General features: G+C 44.8%; 1 protein-coding gene across 1 annotated transcript in view; it reads left to right on the top strand.

The window, feature by feature from the left end:
* HSD11B1 (hydroxysteroid 11-beta dehydrogenase 1) overlaps positions 1-18,743 on the top strand; it is a 636,303-nt gene that overhangs the window by 530,806 nt on the left and 86,754 nt on the right. Inside the window, exon 7 of the mRNA XM_068266224.1 lies at positions 1,493-1,678. Coding sequence (XP_068122325.1) covers positions 1,493-1,678 — 186 coding nt within the window. The remainder of the gene's footprint in view (positions 1-1,492; positions 1,679-18,743) is intronic.

Raw genomic sequence — 18,743 nt, 5'->3', positions numbered from 1 at the left:
TTTTTGAAAAAAATCCTGATAGCTACCTGCGGATAATTTCACCCATGACCCGGATATCCGCGGATTTACCAGATATCCGAATCTGATTACTAGTTCAGTGGCAAAAACCACCTCCACCATCTCTCCTTCCAGGGATTTGTAGGTTGTTAAAAGCAAGCTCACATACATTGACCAGGAATCAAACCCAGGTCAACTGCTTGGAAGGCAGCTATGCTCACCACTATACTACCAACAGCACTACATTCTGAAGCCAGCCTAGCATGCACCATTGTGATATATCCAAGAGAAAAATGAGCTTGCTTATTTGCCTAATTTGCTAGATGAAAGCAGTGGGACACATTGTGAAACTGCTTACAGGCTTCAATTCAAGATTTCAGAATCAGAAAGATCATGTGCCCCCCTGGATGATGCTGGTGTAACACACACAGCAAAGGACAGCAATTTGAAGTCTGGAAGATTCCAGGGCAAGGGTGGGAAGGATGAAAAGCTAGGTGGCCATGCAACCCTTCCTGCTAATCTAAAGCTTACTTGTGGCTTACAACACATTGTGGTGTCACAGTTCACTCATCTCTTCAACTACAAGAAAGGCCCAGGAGTAGTCTTAGCTACCGTAATATCTATGTTACGGCAAGGCCCTTATTACACTTTCTCTTACAGAGCTATGGAAACCGTTTTGCCTATGCGATAAAGTGAGGTGCAAAAATTAAATCATGCCTAGCAGAGGATGGTTTTGATTCATCAACCTCTGGGTTATGGGCCCAGCAAACTTCCGCTGCACCACTCTGCAGTCTGCTTGCATTTGTATACAATCTTCAAGTTTAAGAAGGGTACATTAGTTGAAATAGTTACTCTACAATCTATCTTGCATAAAGGCCCTAATGACACTTTCTCTTAAGGGGCTATGGCCACCGATTGGCCCATGTAGTAAATTAAGTAAGTTCAATCCATCAACCTCTGGGTTATGGGCCCAGCACACTTCCGGCCAATGGTGGTATAGTGGTGAGCATAGCTGCCTTCCAAGCATTTGACCTGGGTTCGATTCCTGGCCAATGTATGTGCGCTTGCTTCTGACAGCCTACAGATCTCTGGAAGACAAAATCAGAGAGGGAGGGGAGGAGGTGTTTTTAATGTTTAAAAATGTTTTTAAAGCATTTTAAAAGGCACTTCTGGTTTGTCTATCCGGATATCCGAATAGGTCAGATATCCGCGGATAATGCGTTCGGATATCCGCGTTCATGCGGATATCTAAAAGGTTGGATTCGGATATCCGAACCGTATCCGGAAATCTGGATATCTGGATTCCGATCAATTCAGATTTTAAAAAGTACGATCCGAGCATCCCTATGGGCTACTCAATGTCCTTATTAACAGATAAAAAAAAGTACTACTACTGAGTGCATATGTATCGCTAGAAAAACATTTGTGTCTAGAGTTGGTGTATAAGGTATTAGTTGTCAATGGCTGTTCCACTGACCATTTTCTCTAATAACAGGTGGCTTGGACATGCTCATCTTGAACCACATTGGTTACACATATTTTGATTTTTTCAATGGGGACGTGGATCACGTGAGGGAACTCCTGGAAATTAACTTTCTCAGTTATGCAACTATGACAGTGGAAGCTCTCCCAATGTTAAAAGCAAGTGGTGGCAATATTGTTGTGGTTTCTTCATTTGCTGGTAATTACATTCTTTTTACAATTTTATTTCTTTTTTCTTTTTTTTTTGGTGGTGGTAAGTTGTAATTTATGTCTAGTCCTATTCCAATACATTCCAATACATTTCACAAGATGGAAGTTATCCTTTATAGAACTTTTTAGTGACATTCATCAAATTTTTGTTATGGCAGATGTTGGGGTAGTTTTTGGACATAACTGTGCCTAAATATTTAAAATTTTTTGGGTATGTTAGGAGGCGCCCGGTAAAAGGATTATAATCTAATTGGTTATATATGGTAGGTACAGTAAGTATTATACTCACAACAGTGGGTTGCTGATAGAGGCAACCACTCGTTCTTGCAGGTGGGGAAATACCGTCCCCACTCTGCCTTTTATCCCCTTTTGGTCATGCTCCAAAAAAGCAGATCCATCAGATATTCTCCGACATTAATTTTCCCCTAAGATCAAGGGGTACTAGCTGTTTTTTTTTTGGGTACGCTAGGAGGCGCCCGGTAAAAGGATTATAATCTAATTGGTTCTATATGGTAGGTACAAGATTAAGTAGAAAAATGGTGTGGTCCTACCTTCTAGGTGTTTTGACCGTGAAACGCGTTGTCTGTGCCCCAAATAAAACCTGACTGTATAAGTATAAACCTTGAATTTGTATATCTCCCGCAAGGGACACCTAGAAGGTAGAACCACACCATTTTTCTACTTAATGTTGTACCTACTATATAGAACCAATTAGATTATAATCCTTTTACCGGGCGCCTCCTACCGTACCCAAAAAAACAACTAGTACCCCTTAATCTTAGGGGAACATTAATGTCGGAGAATATCTGACGGATCTGCTTTTTTTGGAGCAGCGACCAAAAGGGAATAAAAGGCCGAGTGGGGACGGAATTTCCCCACCTGCAAGAACGAGTGGTTGCCTCTATCAGCAACCCACTTTTGTGAGTATAATACTTACTGTTCTTATGAAATACTTTCGTACATATTAACGTACTGCACCAAATTGGGCTCCCGGACCCCCTGTGTTTTGTCTCCTGCTACATCTAAACATTTAAAGTGAACCTCCGGACTAAAAATCTACTCAGCAGAACTGAAAAGACTTGGTGTTTCTTTAACAGTTTCACAGCATCAGAACTTTGTTTTTCTTACCAAAGCATCATGTTTAGCTGCATTTTTAGCTAAGCTCCACCCATCAAAGAAAACTGCCGGGGCTTTTTTTCCCTGATGCTGTGCAAAGCATGATGGTATTTCCTATGTTATTATTCACGTTGCCTAGCAACTGGGAGGGGTGATCAGCACACAGGACAGTTGGAACGGTGTCTCATGCACCCTGTCACCTCCTTTCAACCAAAAAGATGGCTGCCCTCATGAAATCAAACATTTGCCTGTTCTTTTAAAACAGGGTGGGTAAGAGATTATATTACCTATCTATTTTAATTAACATAACTAATATAACTTAATGACAGTATGTTTGTTTAGGTTGAAGTTCCTCTTTAACCACTTCTCTACCACAGGGTTTTTCCCCTAAAAACCACACTAATTTTAACATTTCAGGGAGGCAAGGGTTAATGGGCTTAATGGGGGTATCATTTATTTAAAAAAAAACCTCACTGATGCTGATCACTCACTAATGCTGTATTAGTTATCTGAGATCCTCTTACGAGTGATCTCAGTAACTGTAACAGCATAGAGACTGATTCAATGTTTACACACATTCTGAATGAATGAGCACTGCCATTAGCTTTAACAGTGCTTATTCAAACTTGTAAGCACTTTGATTGGCTGACCAGCAGGTGCCGAACGCGACCGCACATCCGCGTGCACGCGACCGCGCATCCGCGTGCATGCGATCGCGCACGCGAACGCTCACAGCGGGAAAACAAACAGGAGATGCCTATTTACGCCCCTTTGCCCCAGGTGAATTTTAAAGGGGCGTAGATAAGCGTGGCAAGGGTTGCTAAGTGGTTAAATTACAAAGAAATTTAATTGTTTACAATGCAGGTTATTTGCCCAAGTAGCATTAAAGCAGATTTCTGCCAATTAATATGAAACCCAGAGAAGGATCCAAATTCTTTGATAATACTTATAACAGTTGGAAGTGATACAGACCAATTGTTTTGGTAATGGAACCCCAGGTAATTCCACATACAGAGGGGGAGCTTCTAAGTTTTTAGTTGCAAGAATCTCAATTACAATAGCAAAAAGTACCGCAGAAAGTGTGCAACCCTGTCTAGTCCCCTACCAAGTTTGAAGTTTTCCAGTATATGAACATTAACTTTAATTTTTGCTGAGGGAGCCATATATAAAATTCAAACCCATTTAAGAAATGTATCCAAAACTACAATTTTGTGGAGAACTTCCAGAGCATCAAAAGCCTTAGCTATAGCTAAAGATTCCAATGCCCTGGGTTCTCCTTCCTCAGTCGCCAACTGAATCATAGTTTGGACCTGTATGCTCCCTCTTGGCAAGGTCAAATGTGTGCATATTTTTAAATTTGATCTTGAAAAAGGATCAGGGTTGAGTTTGATGTGGTGGCGGGAGGACACACGCTGGCATTGCTCCCATCTTGAGAAATGGGCTTATCTATGTGCTTATGGAGGAGCAAGAACTGAATGTATGGGGGATAAAAGGGACAGAGCAGGAGGAAGCTAACGCAGCTGACCACCATAAAATCTCCCAGTGTACAGCAGCAGACTTCTTTCTCCCCGTGGGGATAGGCCATGTGGAAGATAAAATGGTGGAGAGTGTTGCCACACCAGCAACCTCTCCAAATGCCCCACAAAAGAAGCCAGGTAGCATGGAGGACATCTGGTATTATCTAAAGAACATGCTGACAAAGCAGAACTTGTCAGTGTAAATACTGTACTGTCCTCTACAAAGGCAGAAATTGAATCGGTGCACATGGAGATACAGGCTGTCATGGAGATTCAGTCAGTCATGGAGATTCAGAGCCTCTGCTAAGCTCTTTTCAGTCAGGCTGAAAAGAGCTTAGCAGAGGTGCAGGAGGTGGTAAAGGAGCTGACAGAGGAGCAAGAGAGGCAGACAGTGATAAAAAGCATCCTACACTCCCCGATGGAGAATATGCATAACCTATTTAGGTGTAATAATATAAGGGTCCGAAGTCTCCCTGAGACTATAGGGGTGGAGGACTTGAAACATACACTGGTGCATATATTTAATAAGTTAATGAATAGGTCGTCAGAACAACAGATTAAGCTGGAGAGAGCCCACAGGGATTTTGAGAGCTGCCCCAAAGGATGTGGAGCCCCGAGGATGTAATTTGCTGTCTGCATCACTTTTCAGACATTTTCAAACTGCATACATTTGCATAAAATGTGCATAATTTCAAAAGAATTTGCATCTCATTGATCATCCCTAGTGTGCAGCTTGAGAGATGCAACAGCTAGGTACACAACAAGTTGGCTAAGGGCATGGGGTGATGAGGGGGTAAGAAGTTTGCAGTGGAGGTTGGTGATTGTTTTTTTTTTGTGGTCTTTATTTCACATAATATTCACAGAATTTGTGATATGGGTTGTTTGGCCAGGGGTTTGGTGGGAGTGGGGGGGGGGGGGGGTGTCTTGGTGAAGGTGTGCAAAGGGGGTGGGCGGGAGGCTCTGGAGATGGTTCAAGTGGGTAGGGGAACTTGGTTGACAAAAAAAAAAGTTTGAACTGTTTACATATTTACATAGTTATTTGGGTTGAAAAAAGACATGCGTCCATCAAGTTCAACCAGAAAACAAAGTACAACACCTGCCTGCTCCCTCACATATCCCTGTTGATCCAGAGGAAGGTGAAAAACCCTTACAAGGCATGGTCCAATTAGCCCCAAAAGGGAAAAAAAGCCATGTCGACTCCAGAAGGCAATCAGATGAAATCCCAGGATCAACACCACTGGGCATTACCTAGTAATTATAGCCATGGATGTCTTTCATCGCAAGGAAAGCATCTAAGCCTCCTTTAAATGCGGATATAGAATTTGCCATAACTACTTCCTGTGGCAATGCATTCCACATCTTATTCACTCTTACTGTAAAGAACCCTTTCCTAAATAGGTGGCTAAAATGTGTTTCCTCCGCACGCAGATCATGTCCTCTAGTCCTTTGAGAAGGCCTAGGGACTAAATAAACCCAGTTTATCTAACCTTTCTTGGTAAGTGAGACCTTCCAACCCTCGTATCAATTTTGTTGCCCGTCTCTGCATCTGCTCTAAAACTGCAATATCGTTCCTGTTATGTGGTGGCCAGAACTGAATTCCATATTCCAGATGTGACCTTTCTAGAAAGTTAAACAGGGGCAATATTATGCTAGCATCTCAAGTTTTTATTTCCCTTTTAATGCATCCCAAAATTTTATTAGCTTTAGCTGCAGCGGCTTGGCATTGAATACGATTATTTAACTTGTTGTCGATGAGTACTCCTAAGTCCTTCTCCAAGTCTGATGTCCCCATCTGTATCCCGTTTATTTTGTATGGTGCGAGACCATTGGTACGACCAAAATGCATAACATTTAACTAAGAATTTGTCAGAAAATCTCATATTAATGCAGAGAAATAATCTTCATATTGCTTTAAGTTGATTATATATGTTTAAAAATGTTCTACAAATTATTTGAGTAAATTTCAAGATTTTATGACTGTGAAACTAAGCAGAGTTATTCTTTAATTAGAGCTAAATTGTTGGTTAGAGTATGTCATTTAAGTCATTTTCTGCAGTAAGCCATGTTCCCAGTACAAGGCTATGTTAATATTAAGATAAGCACCAGAGAAGTGTTCAGATTTTACTCAAGTTCTGGCTGCAATGCAACGTGTTTAAACAAGGCTTTGCCCATCAGTGATATACACCGCCTGCTGTAAGCTGATATATGTTTAGTATATGTTAATTCTGAATTGTGATAATAGAGCTATTAATTAATAGGTTGATAAATAATAGACCTGTAACGATCGGTGTAACACAGAGAGGGTCTGATTACCGGTGATCTGCAGTATCACCGAGAATGCAGAATATACCCGATTATTGATGATCTACAGTATCACCGATAATCAGATATATCTACTAACCTCTGGACACCTGAGATGAGAGTGTTTGGTGCAACAGTAATACTTTGAGGAAAGCACCCGGAGAATGGGAGCAAGACAGTAGGATCTATTGTAAAGGGTTAGCTTCCTCCCACAAGCCTGCTGCTCCCCAAGGGGCGGAGCCAGGCTGAGACAGTGGGAAGGACAGAACGTGAGTGACACCAGTGGAGGAGTGTCACTGACAGATCTGTGAACTATCTCCTAACAGGGGAGATAGTTCTCGAGGTCGGACAAGCCAGGTCGTAAACACACGGACAGATAAAGTACAGAGACAGTAGGCAGATACAGAATCCAGAGACTAGCCAGGTTTCGGCAACAGAGAATCAGAAAGACAAGGTACAAAATCAGAGATCAGGAGAATGGTCAGGAATGCAGAAGGTCATAACCGATAATCAACAATGCCTAAACTTGAGTGTGAGCTCCAAGATTCTCACACTCCAGGAACTAGACTAGATAACACAAATAATACAGATGGTACAGAATTCCTAGACTAAGGTGTGAGTTCCTTGGCCATCAACACCTTGGAAACTGGTCTAGATAACAATACAGATGATAACAGAATTCCTAGGCTAAGGTGTGAGCTCCATGATCATCAACACCTTTGGAAACTGACTAATACACACAGATACTGACAAGGTCTGAGTGCTACCACGTAGTGATCGCAACACCAGACACCAGAGAAATGACCAGCACCCAGTATATATACGCCAGCTCTCTCCAGCGCCTCCCCTAAGTGCTGGACCAATGAAAGTTGCTGCAATTGTCAGCTGACCGGCCTGGTCAGCTGACCCTCCTCTGACTGCCATAAAGGCCCTGCCTCTCTGCGGGCGCGCGTCCTCCTAAACCAGTGTGGACTATCAGTCCCAGCCACACCAATCATGTGTTGTAATGTTGCTGCTGTATTAGATGCGGAATCCGCCACCACGCTGTCTGGGCGTGCGACGTTTACTCCGCATTCCGCCTTACTGAGAGAAGCAGGCCTATGCGAGCAACTAGCCGCATTGGACGCGGAATCCGCCGCCCTGTAGTTAGAGCATGCAGCGGTTTCTCCGCGCTCCGACTGCGCCCCAGCTGCCATGTCAAACGCGGAATCAGCCGCCTCACCCTGAGTATTGGCGGCGGCTTTTCCGCGTTTTCTCACAGTACCCCCCCCTGAGGAGTGGACTCCGGACAACTCCTACCAGGTTTCTCAGGATATCGAGTGTGGAACTCACTTCTCAATTTGTCCGCATGCATGCGACACTCAGGTACCCATGTTCTCTCCTCTATACCATACCCCCTCCAGTGAACCAGATATTGTAGTGAATTCTGCACTACTCGTGAATCTAAAATTTTCTCTACCTCATTCTCAGGTTGGTCGTCTACCATCACAGGAGGAGGAGGATTGGTACCCACATGGACTGCTGGCTTAAGCAGGGATACATGAAAAGATCTTACACCACGCATGCTAGCAGGAAGATCGACGGCATAAGTAACATTGTTGATCTTCCTGGTCACAGAAAAAGGGCCCACAAACCTGGGACCTAACTTGGCCGAGGGTTGTTTCAGGGTCAAATGACGTGTGGAGACCCAGACCAGATCTCCTGGTCGGAACTTCCACTCTAAGGATCGTTTCTTGTCAGCTTGACCTTTCTGACTTTGAAAAGCCTTTTCCAAGTGGCTTGATTCCTCGATTCCTCGATTCCCCAAATGTTTTTGAACGACTTTTGCCAAGCCTCCAGAGCTGGAAACGGAGTGGAAGCTACTGGCAATGGGGAAGACTTGGGCAACTTTCCAGTTACCACCGGAAATGGAGAGAACCCAGAGGAAGCGCTTTTCAGATTATTGTGCGCAAATTCTGAATATGGCAAGAACTTGACCCAATCAGTTTGCGCTTCAGCAACATAACACCTCAAAAATTGTTCCAAAGACTGATTAACCCTCTCCGTCTGACCATTGGTCTGTGGGTGGTAGCCTGACGAGAATGACAGTTCCATGCCCATTTGATGGCAAAATGCCCTTTCAAAATCTAGAGACAAATTGGACTCCCCGATCTGACACGATGTTTTCCGGAATGCCATGAAGTCGGAAAACGTGAGTGATGAAAAGATCGGCCAACTCCTGGGCCGAGGGGAGTCCCTTCAAGGGCACAAAATGGGCCATTTTACTGAAACGGTCGACTACCACCCAAATGACTGACATGCCTTCAGACCTAGGAAGCTCACCTACAAAATCCATGGACAGATGGGTCCATGGTTCACTCGGGGTGGGCAAAGGCTGCAACGTTCCCACAGGTGCCAGACGGGAGGGTTTACTTTTAGCACACACTGCACACTCTCTGACATACTCCTTGCAGTCTGTTGCCAAAGAAGGCCACCAAGCACATCTAGCAATCAAGTCCTGTGTTCTGGAGGCCCCTGGATGTCCAGCATTCTTGTGTGAATGAAACATCTGTAACACCTGGAGACAAAAGGGCAGTGGCACAAACATAACTTTCCTTCCGGGACATCCTGCTGGAAGGGACCTAAGGTCTCCGTCCAGTCTTCCCAAGTCTCTGTAGCTCCCAGTACTACTTTCTGTGGAACAATGGGTTCAGGTTCTGAGGGCTGTGCTGTCTCTGGCTCAAAACATCTGGACAAAGCATCTGCCTTAATGTTTTTACTACCAGGAGTATACGTAATTACAAATCTAAACCTCGAGAAAAACAGTGACCACCGAGCCTGACGGGGACTCAATCTCTTAGCCCCCTCAATGTATTCCAAATTTTTGTGATCCTTGTAGACTGTAATCGTATGTTCTGCTCCTTCTAGCCAATGACGCCATTCCTCAAAGGCCAACTTAATGGCTAGAAGCTCCCTGTTACCTATATCGTAGTTTTTCTCTGCTGGTGAAAAAACCTCCGAGAGAAATAGGCACACGGGTGTAACCTTCCCTGCAGCCCAGAGCGTTGAGACAGCACAGCCCCTACCCCAACTTCTGAGGCATCAACCTCTACAATGAATGGATAGGAGGTGTCTACGTGTCTCAATATGGGTGCAGAGCAAAACAGTTCTTTCAGAGTGGAGAAAGCGGTCAGAGCTTCGGGGGACCAATGGTTGGTATCTGCCCCTTTCTTAGTGAGACTGGTGAGGGGTGCAATGACAGTGGAGTACCCCTTTATGAACCTTCTATAGTAATTTGCAAACCCGAGAAATCTCTGAGGAGATTTGAGACCTACTGGTTGGGGCCATTCCAAAACAGCAGAGACTTTGGCGGGATCCATAGAAAGGTCTGAGGTGGAAATTATGTATCCCAGAAAAGCAACAGATGTTACCTCAAAAATGCATTTCTCCAATTTAGCAAAAAGTCTGTTTTGTCTGAGCTTGTGTAACACAAATCTGACATGAGCCCTGTGCTCAGAGAGGTTGTCTGAGAAGATCAATATATCATCCAGGTAAACTAGGACAAATTTACCCAACACCTCCCTGAAAACTTCATTAATGAGTTCCTGGAAGACGGCCGGGGCGTTACACAACCCGAAGGGCATCACCAGATACTCGTAATGCCCGTCGGGTGTGTTAAAGGCCGTCTTCCATTCATCGCCCTCCCTGATCCGCACCAGGTTGTATGCACCTCGTAAATCCAATTTTGAAAAAATCTTAGCCTTGGTGACTTGAGTGAATAAATCGTCTATCAAAGGTAACGGATAGCGATTTTTAACTGTAATTTTATTCAGTCCCCGGTAGTCAATGCATGGCCGAAGGCCTCCGTCCTTTTTCTTCACAAAAAAAACCCCACGCTCCGGCAGGTGACCAAGAAGGACGGATGAACCCTTTAGCTAAGTTTTCACGGATATACTCTTGCATGGCCACCTTTTCTGGCCCTGACAGATTGTAGAGATGACCTCTAGGAGGCATACAACCTGATCGGAGATCAATCGGGCAATCAAAAGGGCGATGTGGAGGTAATTTATCTGCAGCTTTGGGACAAAACACGTCCGAAAACTCCGCATATTGTTCCGGAACACCCTCCACATGAATCCTGGTTTGGCCTAAGGTCACCTTCGCTAAACAATGACGAAAACAGTGGGCTGACCAGCTGGCTAGCTTACCGGTAGCCCAGTTTATCTGAGGAGAGTGAAGGTGTAACCATGGCATGCCAAGGATGACTGTGGAGGTTGTCATGCGCAACACAAAAAACTGCAGTCTTTCCCTATGCAGCACCCCTATAGTGACTTCCACCTCTGGTGTCTGAGACAGAGGATGGTTACGCTGTAGTGGGGAATCATCCACTGCTGTAATCTGTAGAGGTGGTTTTACCGGGGTGAATGGAATACCCAATTTTTTAGCAAATTCGTATTCTATAAAATTAGCCGTTGAGCCTGAGTCAATGAAGGCCTCAGAGACCTCTGTTTTATCCTCCCATGTAATCATACAAGGAAGGAGTAACCGCATATCCTCTAGGGGTAAAAACTGCACGCCTAGGGTATCACCCCCAATTACTCCTAGGCAATGGCGTTTCCCGACTTTTTAGGGCAATTTCGTACTCTATGTCCCCCCTCAGCACAATAAAGACACAAATGCTCAGAAATCCTGCGTCTCCGCTCCATTTGAGACAGTTTTGACTGACCAATCTGCATTGGCTCGGAGGGAGGAGAAGCGGGGGGAGATGGAGTCACCGGGTGTGTAGCATAGGTCAACATTTTAACATTGTCTCTGCCCCTGGTCTGTTTTTGATATCGTAACCTACGATCAATCCTGATTGCCGATGAAATGGCCTCATCGACAGTTTTAGGTTCGGGCAGACTTAACATTAAATCTGAAACCTCATCTGATAATCCTGATAGGAAAAAGTCTAAAAGGGCATAGGTGTCCCACCTGGCTGAAACTGACCATCTCCTAAATTCAGCCGCATAATCCTCGACCGGACCCTTGCCTTGACGCAGTAACTTGAGCTTCCGCTCAGAAGTCGAGGTAATGTCTGGATCATCGTAAATTATTGCCATGGCCTTAAAAAATTCATCTACAGAGTTTAAAGCTGCATCTCCAATGGGCAGACTGTATGCCCAGGTCTGGGAATCGCCCGATAACAGAGTTTTAATAAATGTGACCCTTTGGGTCATGGTTCCTGAAGATCTAGGTCTTAACTCAAAATATGACAACACTCTACTCCTAAATTTCGAAAGTCAGATCTGTGACCAGAAAATTTTTCAGGTACAGGCATACGTATGTCTGTGCTAGGAGGGGATCGCACTTCATCCACTGCCGTCTGAAGGGTACGTAGAGAACCGGACAAAGCATCAATCATAGCTTTGTGATTACCCAGCACTTGATTGATGGAGTCCACCGAAGTGGTAAGTGCGCGTCAGTGTGTGCGTCCATTTGCATTTTTGGGTCTGGCGTTTTGTAACGATCGGTGTAACACAGAGAGGGTCTGATTACCGGTGATCTGCAGTATCACCGAGAATGCATAATATACCCGATTATTGATGATCTGCAGTATCACCGATAATCAGATATATCTACCAACCTCTGGATACCTGAGATGAGAGTGTTTGGTGCAACAGTAATACTTTGAGGAAAGCACCCAGAGAATGGGAGCAAGACAGTAGGATCTATTGTAAAGGATTAGCTTCCTCCCACAAGCCTGCTGCTCTCCAAGGGGCGGAGCCAGGCTGAGACAGTGGGAAGGACAGAACGTGAGTGACACCAGTGGAGGAGTGTCACTGACAGATCTGTGAACTATCTCCTAACAGGGGAGATAGTTCTCGAGATCGGACAAGCCAGGTCGTAAACACACGGGCAGATAAAGTGCAGAGACAGTAGGCAGATACAGAATCCAGAGACTAGCCAGGTTTCGGCAACAGAGAATCAGAAAGACAAGGTACAAAATCAGAGATCAGGAGAATGGTCAGGAATGCAGAAGGTCATAACCGATAATCAACAATGCCTAAACTTGAGTGTGAGCTCCAAGATTCTCACACTCCAGGAACTAGACTAGATAACACAAATAATACAGATGGTACAGAATTCCTAGACTAAGGTGTGAGTTCCTTGGCCGTCAACACCTTGGAAACTGGTCTAGATAACAATACAGATGATAACAGAATTCCTAGGCTAAGGTGTGAGCTCCGTGATCATCAACACCTTTGGAAACTGACTAATACACACAGATACTGACAAGGTCTGAGTGCTACCACGTAGTGATCGCAACGCCAGACACCAGAGAAATGACCAGCACCCAGTATATATACGCCAGCGCTCTCCAGCGCCTCCCCTAAGTGCTGGACCAATGAAAGTTGCTGCAATTGTCAGCTGACCGGCCTGGTCAGCTGACCCTCCTCTGACTGCCATAAAGGCCCTGCCTCTCTTAAACCAGTGTGGACTATCAGTCCCAGCTACACCAGTCATGTGTTGTAATGTTGCTGCTGTATTAGATGCGGAATCCGCCGCCACGCTGTCTGGGCGTGCGGCGTTTCCTCCGCATTCCGCCTTACTGAGAGAAGCAGGCCTATGCGAGAAACTAGCCGCATCGGACGCGGAATCCGCCGCCCTGTATTTAGAGCATGCGGCGGTTTCTCCGCGCTCCGAATGCGCCCCAACTGCCATGTCAAACGCGGAATCAGTCGCCTCACCCTGAGTATTGGCGGCGGCTTTTCCGCGTTTTCCCACAAGACCTGTATATTAAAGTGGGTTGGAAGTCCATCTTAAGTGAAAAAAATAATAAAATATAAATCAATAGGAAATTACTTGTTCAGCCTAACTTTCCCATTGATTTTAGTGTTCACTGGCAGAATTTAGTAAAAAAGTAATATGACAAAAGAAACATTTTTATGCTGGTTTCATCTTGACTGCTTCTCTGTGATGCCAAAAGTGACATCACTTCTGCCCTTTTCTTTTTTTTTTTTCTTTTTCAACCCAGCCCAGTGTTTTATTTTCCCCTCCTTGCTGTCTGTGAGAAAACGCGGAAAAGCCGCCGCAAGTATTCAGAGTAAGGCGGCTGATTCCGCGTTCAAGATGACTGTTTGCGCGCATGGGCCTGCATCCACAAGCCACAAGCGCGGAGAAACCGCCGCATGCCCAGTGAACTTGGCGGCGGATTCCGCGTCCGACGCGGAGGTTTGCACGCATGAGCTTGCCACCAGCTGTATGGCCGAACGCGGAGGAACCGCCGCATGCTCTGACAGCGGTGCGGTCGGCTCCGCGTTCAAACCAACAGATACATTACAACACATGTCTGGTATGGCTGGGACTGATAGTCCACACAGGCTCAGAATGACGCGCGCGCGCGCTGAGAGGCAGAGCCTTTATAACAGTCAGAAGGGTGTCAGCTGATCCAGCCGATCAGCTGACAATTCTATCAGGTTTCATTGGTTCAGCACTTAGGGGAGGTGCTGGAGAGCGCTGGTGTATATATACTGGGTGCTGGTCATTTCTCTGGTGTCTGGCGTTGCGATCACTACGTGGTAGCACTCAGACCTTGTCAGTATCTGTGATATTTTTTGTGTTATACTTCAGACTAGTTCCAGGGTGTTGATGATCAAGGAACTCACACCCAAGATTAGGGAACTGTATTACCATTCTGTTATACTTCAGACTAGTTCCAGGGTGTTGATGATCAAGGAACTCACACCCAAGACTAGGGAACTGTATTACCATTCTGTTATACTTCAGACTAGTTCCAGGGTGTTGATGACCAAGGAACTCACACCCAAGACTAGGGAACTGTATTATCACTCTGTTATATATCAGACTAGTTCCAGGGTGTTGATGATCACGGAGTTTACACCCAAGGCTAGGCATTGTTGATTATTTGTTATGACCTTCTGCTTTCCTGACTACTCTTCTGATCTCTGATTAGGTACTTCAATATATCTGATTCTCTGTTACTGAACTCTGCTTGTCTTAGGATTCCGCATCTGTCTCCTGTCTCTGTCCCTGATCTGTCTGTCTGTTGCCGACCCGGCTTGTCCGACCTCGAGAGCTATCTCCTCAGTTTAGAGATAGCGCACAGACCTGCGAGTGACATCCTTCCTTGGTGTCACTCACACCCTGTCCTTCCTCCTCTTAGTCTGAACCCTCCCTCGGGAGAGGCTCAAGCTTGCGGAAGGAACGTGTTTCTATACAGTACTCCTTACTGTTGGGCACCTGCTCCTCAGGTGCATTACTCAAAGTATTCCTGTTACACCAAACACTCTCATTACTCAGGTGTCCAGAGGTTAGAGATATATCTGATTATCGGTGATACTGCAGATCATCAATAATCGGGTATATATCTGTATTCTCTGTGATACTGCAGATCACCGGTAATCAGACCCTCTCTGTGTTACACCGATCATTACAGAACGCCAGACCAAAATGCAAATGGACGCACACACCGACCGTCTGGGCGCATTTGCCACTTCAGTGGATACCATCAACCAAGTGCTGGGTAGTCACCGGGTGTTAATTGACGCTTTGTCCGGGTCTTTTCAAACCCTCCAGACGGCTGTGGATGAAGTGCGGTTCCCTCCTAGCACAGACATACGCATGCCTGTACCTGAAATATTTTTTGGTCACAGATCTGATTTCCAAAATTTTAGGAGTAGAGTGTTATCATACTTTGAGTTGAGACCTAAATCTTCAGGAACTATGACCCAAAGGGTCACATTTATTAAGACTTTGTTATCAGGTGATTCTCAGACCTGGGCGTACAGTCTTCCCGATGGAGACTTAGCTCTGACCTCTGTAGAGGAATTTTTTAAAGCCATGGCCATAATTTACGACGACCCAGACATTGCCTCAACTTCTGAGCGGAAGCTCAAGTTGTTACGTCAAGGCAAGAGTCCGGTCGAGGAGTATGCTGCTGAATTCAGAAGGTGGTCAGTATCAGCCAGGTGGGGCACCTTTGCCCTGTTAGATTGTTTCTTATCAGGATTGTTAGATGAGGTCTCTGACCTTATGTTAAGTCAGCCTGAACCTAAAACCATTGACGAGGCCATTTCATCGGCCATCAGGATCGATCGTAGGCTACGCTATCAGAGGCAGACCCGGGGTAGAAACCATGTAAGGATGGTGTCTTACGCTGCACCACCAGTGACTCCACCTCCTCCCGTTTTGCCTCCACCCGAACCAATGCAGATTGGTCGGTCAAAGTTATCACAAGTGGAGCGGAGACGCAGGCTTTCAGAGCAGTTATGTCTTTATTGCGCAGAGGGGGGTCATAGAGTACAGAATTGCCCTAAGAAATCGGGAAACGCTACTGCCTAGGAGTAGTTGGGGGTAATACCCTAGACGTACAACTTTTACCCCTAGATGATAAAAGGTTGCTTCTTCCTTGTATGATTACATGGGAAGATAAATCTAAAGTCACTGAGGCCTTCATTGATTCAGGCTCAGCGGCTAATTTTATGGATTACGAATTTGCTAAGAAATTGGGTATTCCACTCATTCCAGTAACACCACCTATCCAGGTTACGGCAGTGGATGATTCCCCCCTGCAACGTAACCGCCCTCTGTCTCAGACACCAGAGGTGGGAGTCACGATAGGGGTGCTGCATAGGGAAAAAAAAAATGTTGTGTTACACATGACAACCTCTACTATCATCCTTGGCATGCCTTGGTTACACCTTCACTCCCCTCAGATTAATTGGGCTACTGGTCAGCTAACAAACTGGTCAGCCCATTGCTTCCATCATTGTTTAGTGAAGGTAACCTTGGGTCAGACCAGGATTCATGTAGAGGGAGTGCCAGAACAATATTCTTTTTTTTTATAGATTCTTTATTTATCAACATGATTTACAAAATACATTAGACATTCATATCCCATAAAACACATGCAGGTTATTCTTAATACCTAAAAACATCACTTCCCAAGGGGAGCGTGGGAGCCTACTTTAACCGCTTGTTTTTAGCTACAGCTTCTTTACATACATTTATGTTATCCATCTATAATCAACCCCTTTCTGAGTCGCTATTGACAATTTACCCTCATTCAGTTTTCCTTCCACCTCCTATTTCCAACCCACCTCTCTCACTTCCCCCCCTCTCTAATATGAGTCCGGAGGGCCTCCATACAGTCAACATTGAGCTGAAAAAAGAGAGAAAAGAGAGAAAAGAGAAAAGGAAAAAAAAAAAAAAGGGGGGAAAAGACCACCCCAGACCAAGACCCTTCACCTTCTTCCCTGCTCCCCATCCCCTCACCCACCCCCTGCCCGGGCCAGCCTATCCTAACTTAACCGCCTCTCCCAAGAGGGCATCCATATAAAGATAGTAATTATTCATGTCTGTGTCCCACCATCACCAATCAGCTTCTTATAGTCTTCAGTGTATTTAAACGCTTCCCATTTCTCCCATATTAGCTTATGCTGCTCCTCTTTTCCCGCAATATGATTTGTTAGTTCCTCCAGTCTTTGTATTCTAGATATCTCCCCTATCCACTCTGTTAGTGTGGGGGGTTGCTGAGTTTTCCAATGCCTTCCAATCAGTGTTCTTGCAGCGTTAACCAAGTAACTGCATAGGGATTGTCTATATTTCCTAATGCCCCATTCATTGTGGTGCAAAAGAAAAAAAGCTGGATCTAAAGGGAGCTCATTCCCCAGAATTTCCCCTCCTAATTGTCTCACCCCTTCCCAGAATCCCCGAAGTCTATCACAGCTCCAGAATATATGGAGGTATGTGCCCCTCTCAGTCTGGCACCTCCAGCACCCGGAGTCAAAATCTGAATACATGGTCCCTAGTCTATCAGGGGTTAGGTGCCATCTAACTAATAATTTAAATCCTGTTTCTTGTATTCTAGTCGATATCGAAGTTTTATAGGAGAATGTTATAATTTTATTCCATTGAGCATCTGTGAATTGGTAGTTCAGTTCGTCCTGCCATTTCTTCCTGTAGGGATCACTAGTATCTCTTTTGTCATTTAACATTACATATATCTTAGCAAGTGACCTTCTGCCCTCCCCTTCTGACCTACAGAGTTTCTCAAATTGCGTCAGATCTCTACCAAATTCTTGTTTTCGTCCTTGTGTTAGTAAGAAATGCCTAAATTGCATAAAACTCCACCAATCTAGATCTTCCCTCCCTCTCTGTTCTCTTATTGTTTCTAGGGGTTTCCAGTCTCCTCCCTCCACCAAGTCTCCCGCTCTAACCCCTCCTGAGTCTCTCCATCTCACATATTGCTTTCTACTTGATCCCTGCATAAACCTATCGTTATCCACTATCGGCATGAGTGGGGAGGGTGTTGGCGACAGTTCATGCTTTACTTTCAATCTATTAAAAATGTTCAATGTATGGTTCACATATATTCCTGCCCAATGTGTAGTCCTATAGGTATGTATGGTCCATGGGGCCAGACATAGAGGGATATCGACCATATTCTGGTCCATCTCCACCCATATTTTGTGTTGCATATTTTTATGCCAGTCCACAATCCTAGCCACTATCGCCGCCAAATAGTATATTTTAGGTTCTGGCAACGCAAGTCCTCCGTGGGCCTTCCTTTGGGTCAACAATAAATATTTTACTCTGGGGGGCTTATCCTTCCATACAAATCTGGTGAATTCTCTTTTTAGGGTCTTAAAAAAGATTTCTGGCATCGGAACCGGTAGTGTCTGGTATAAATAGAGCAGTCTTGGGAGTACATTCATTTTTAATATGTTAATTCTCCCTAACATGGAGAGTTTTAACTTTCTCCATGCCAGGAGATCCTTTTTTATGGTGTCAAGGAGTGTCCCATAGTTGAGCATATATATCCCTCTTATATTTGTTGTAATGTTTGTACCCAAGTATGAGATCGCTTCCTTGACCCATTTAAACGGAAAGTTTTCCTTGAGACTTTCTTTCTCCTGGTCACCTATGTTAATCCCCATAGCTTCACATTTGTCCCAGTTTATTTTGAAATCAGAAACTCTCCCAAATTTTTTAAATTCTGCCATTAGGACTGGTATTGATATCCTAGAGACTCTAAGATAGAACAATAAGTCATCCGCATATGCCGCGACTCGGTGTTCCCTCTGTCCTATCTGTATTCCCTTGATGTCCGGGTTCTTTCTTATATAAGTTAAAAAC

Source organism: Hyperolius riggenbachi, chromosome 2 (assembly GCF_040937935.1).
Source record: "Hyperolius riggenbachi isolate aHypRig1 chromosome 2, aHypRig1.pri, whole genome shotgun sequence".
In the NCBI taxonomy this organism is placed as follows: Eukaryota; Metazoa; Chordata; class Amphibia; order Anura; family Hyperoliidae; genus Hyperolius; species Hyperolius riggenbachi.
Note: the sequence above shows the minus strand (reverse complement) of the source record. Positions and strands in the feature narration are given on the sequence as shown.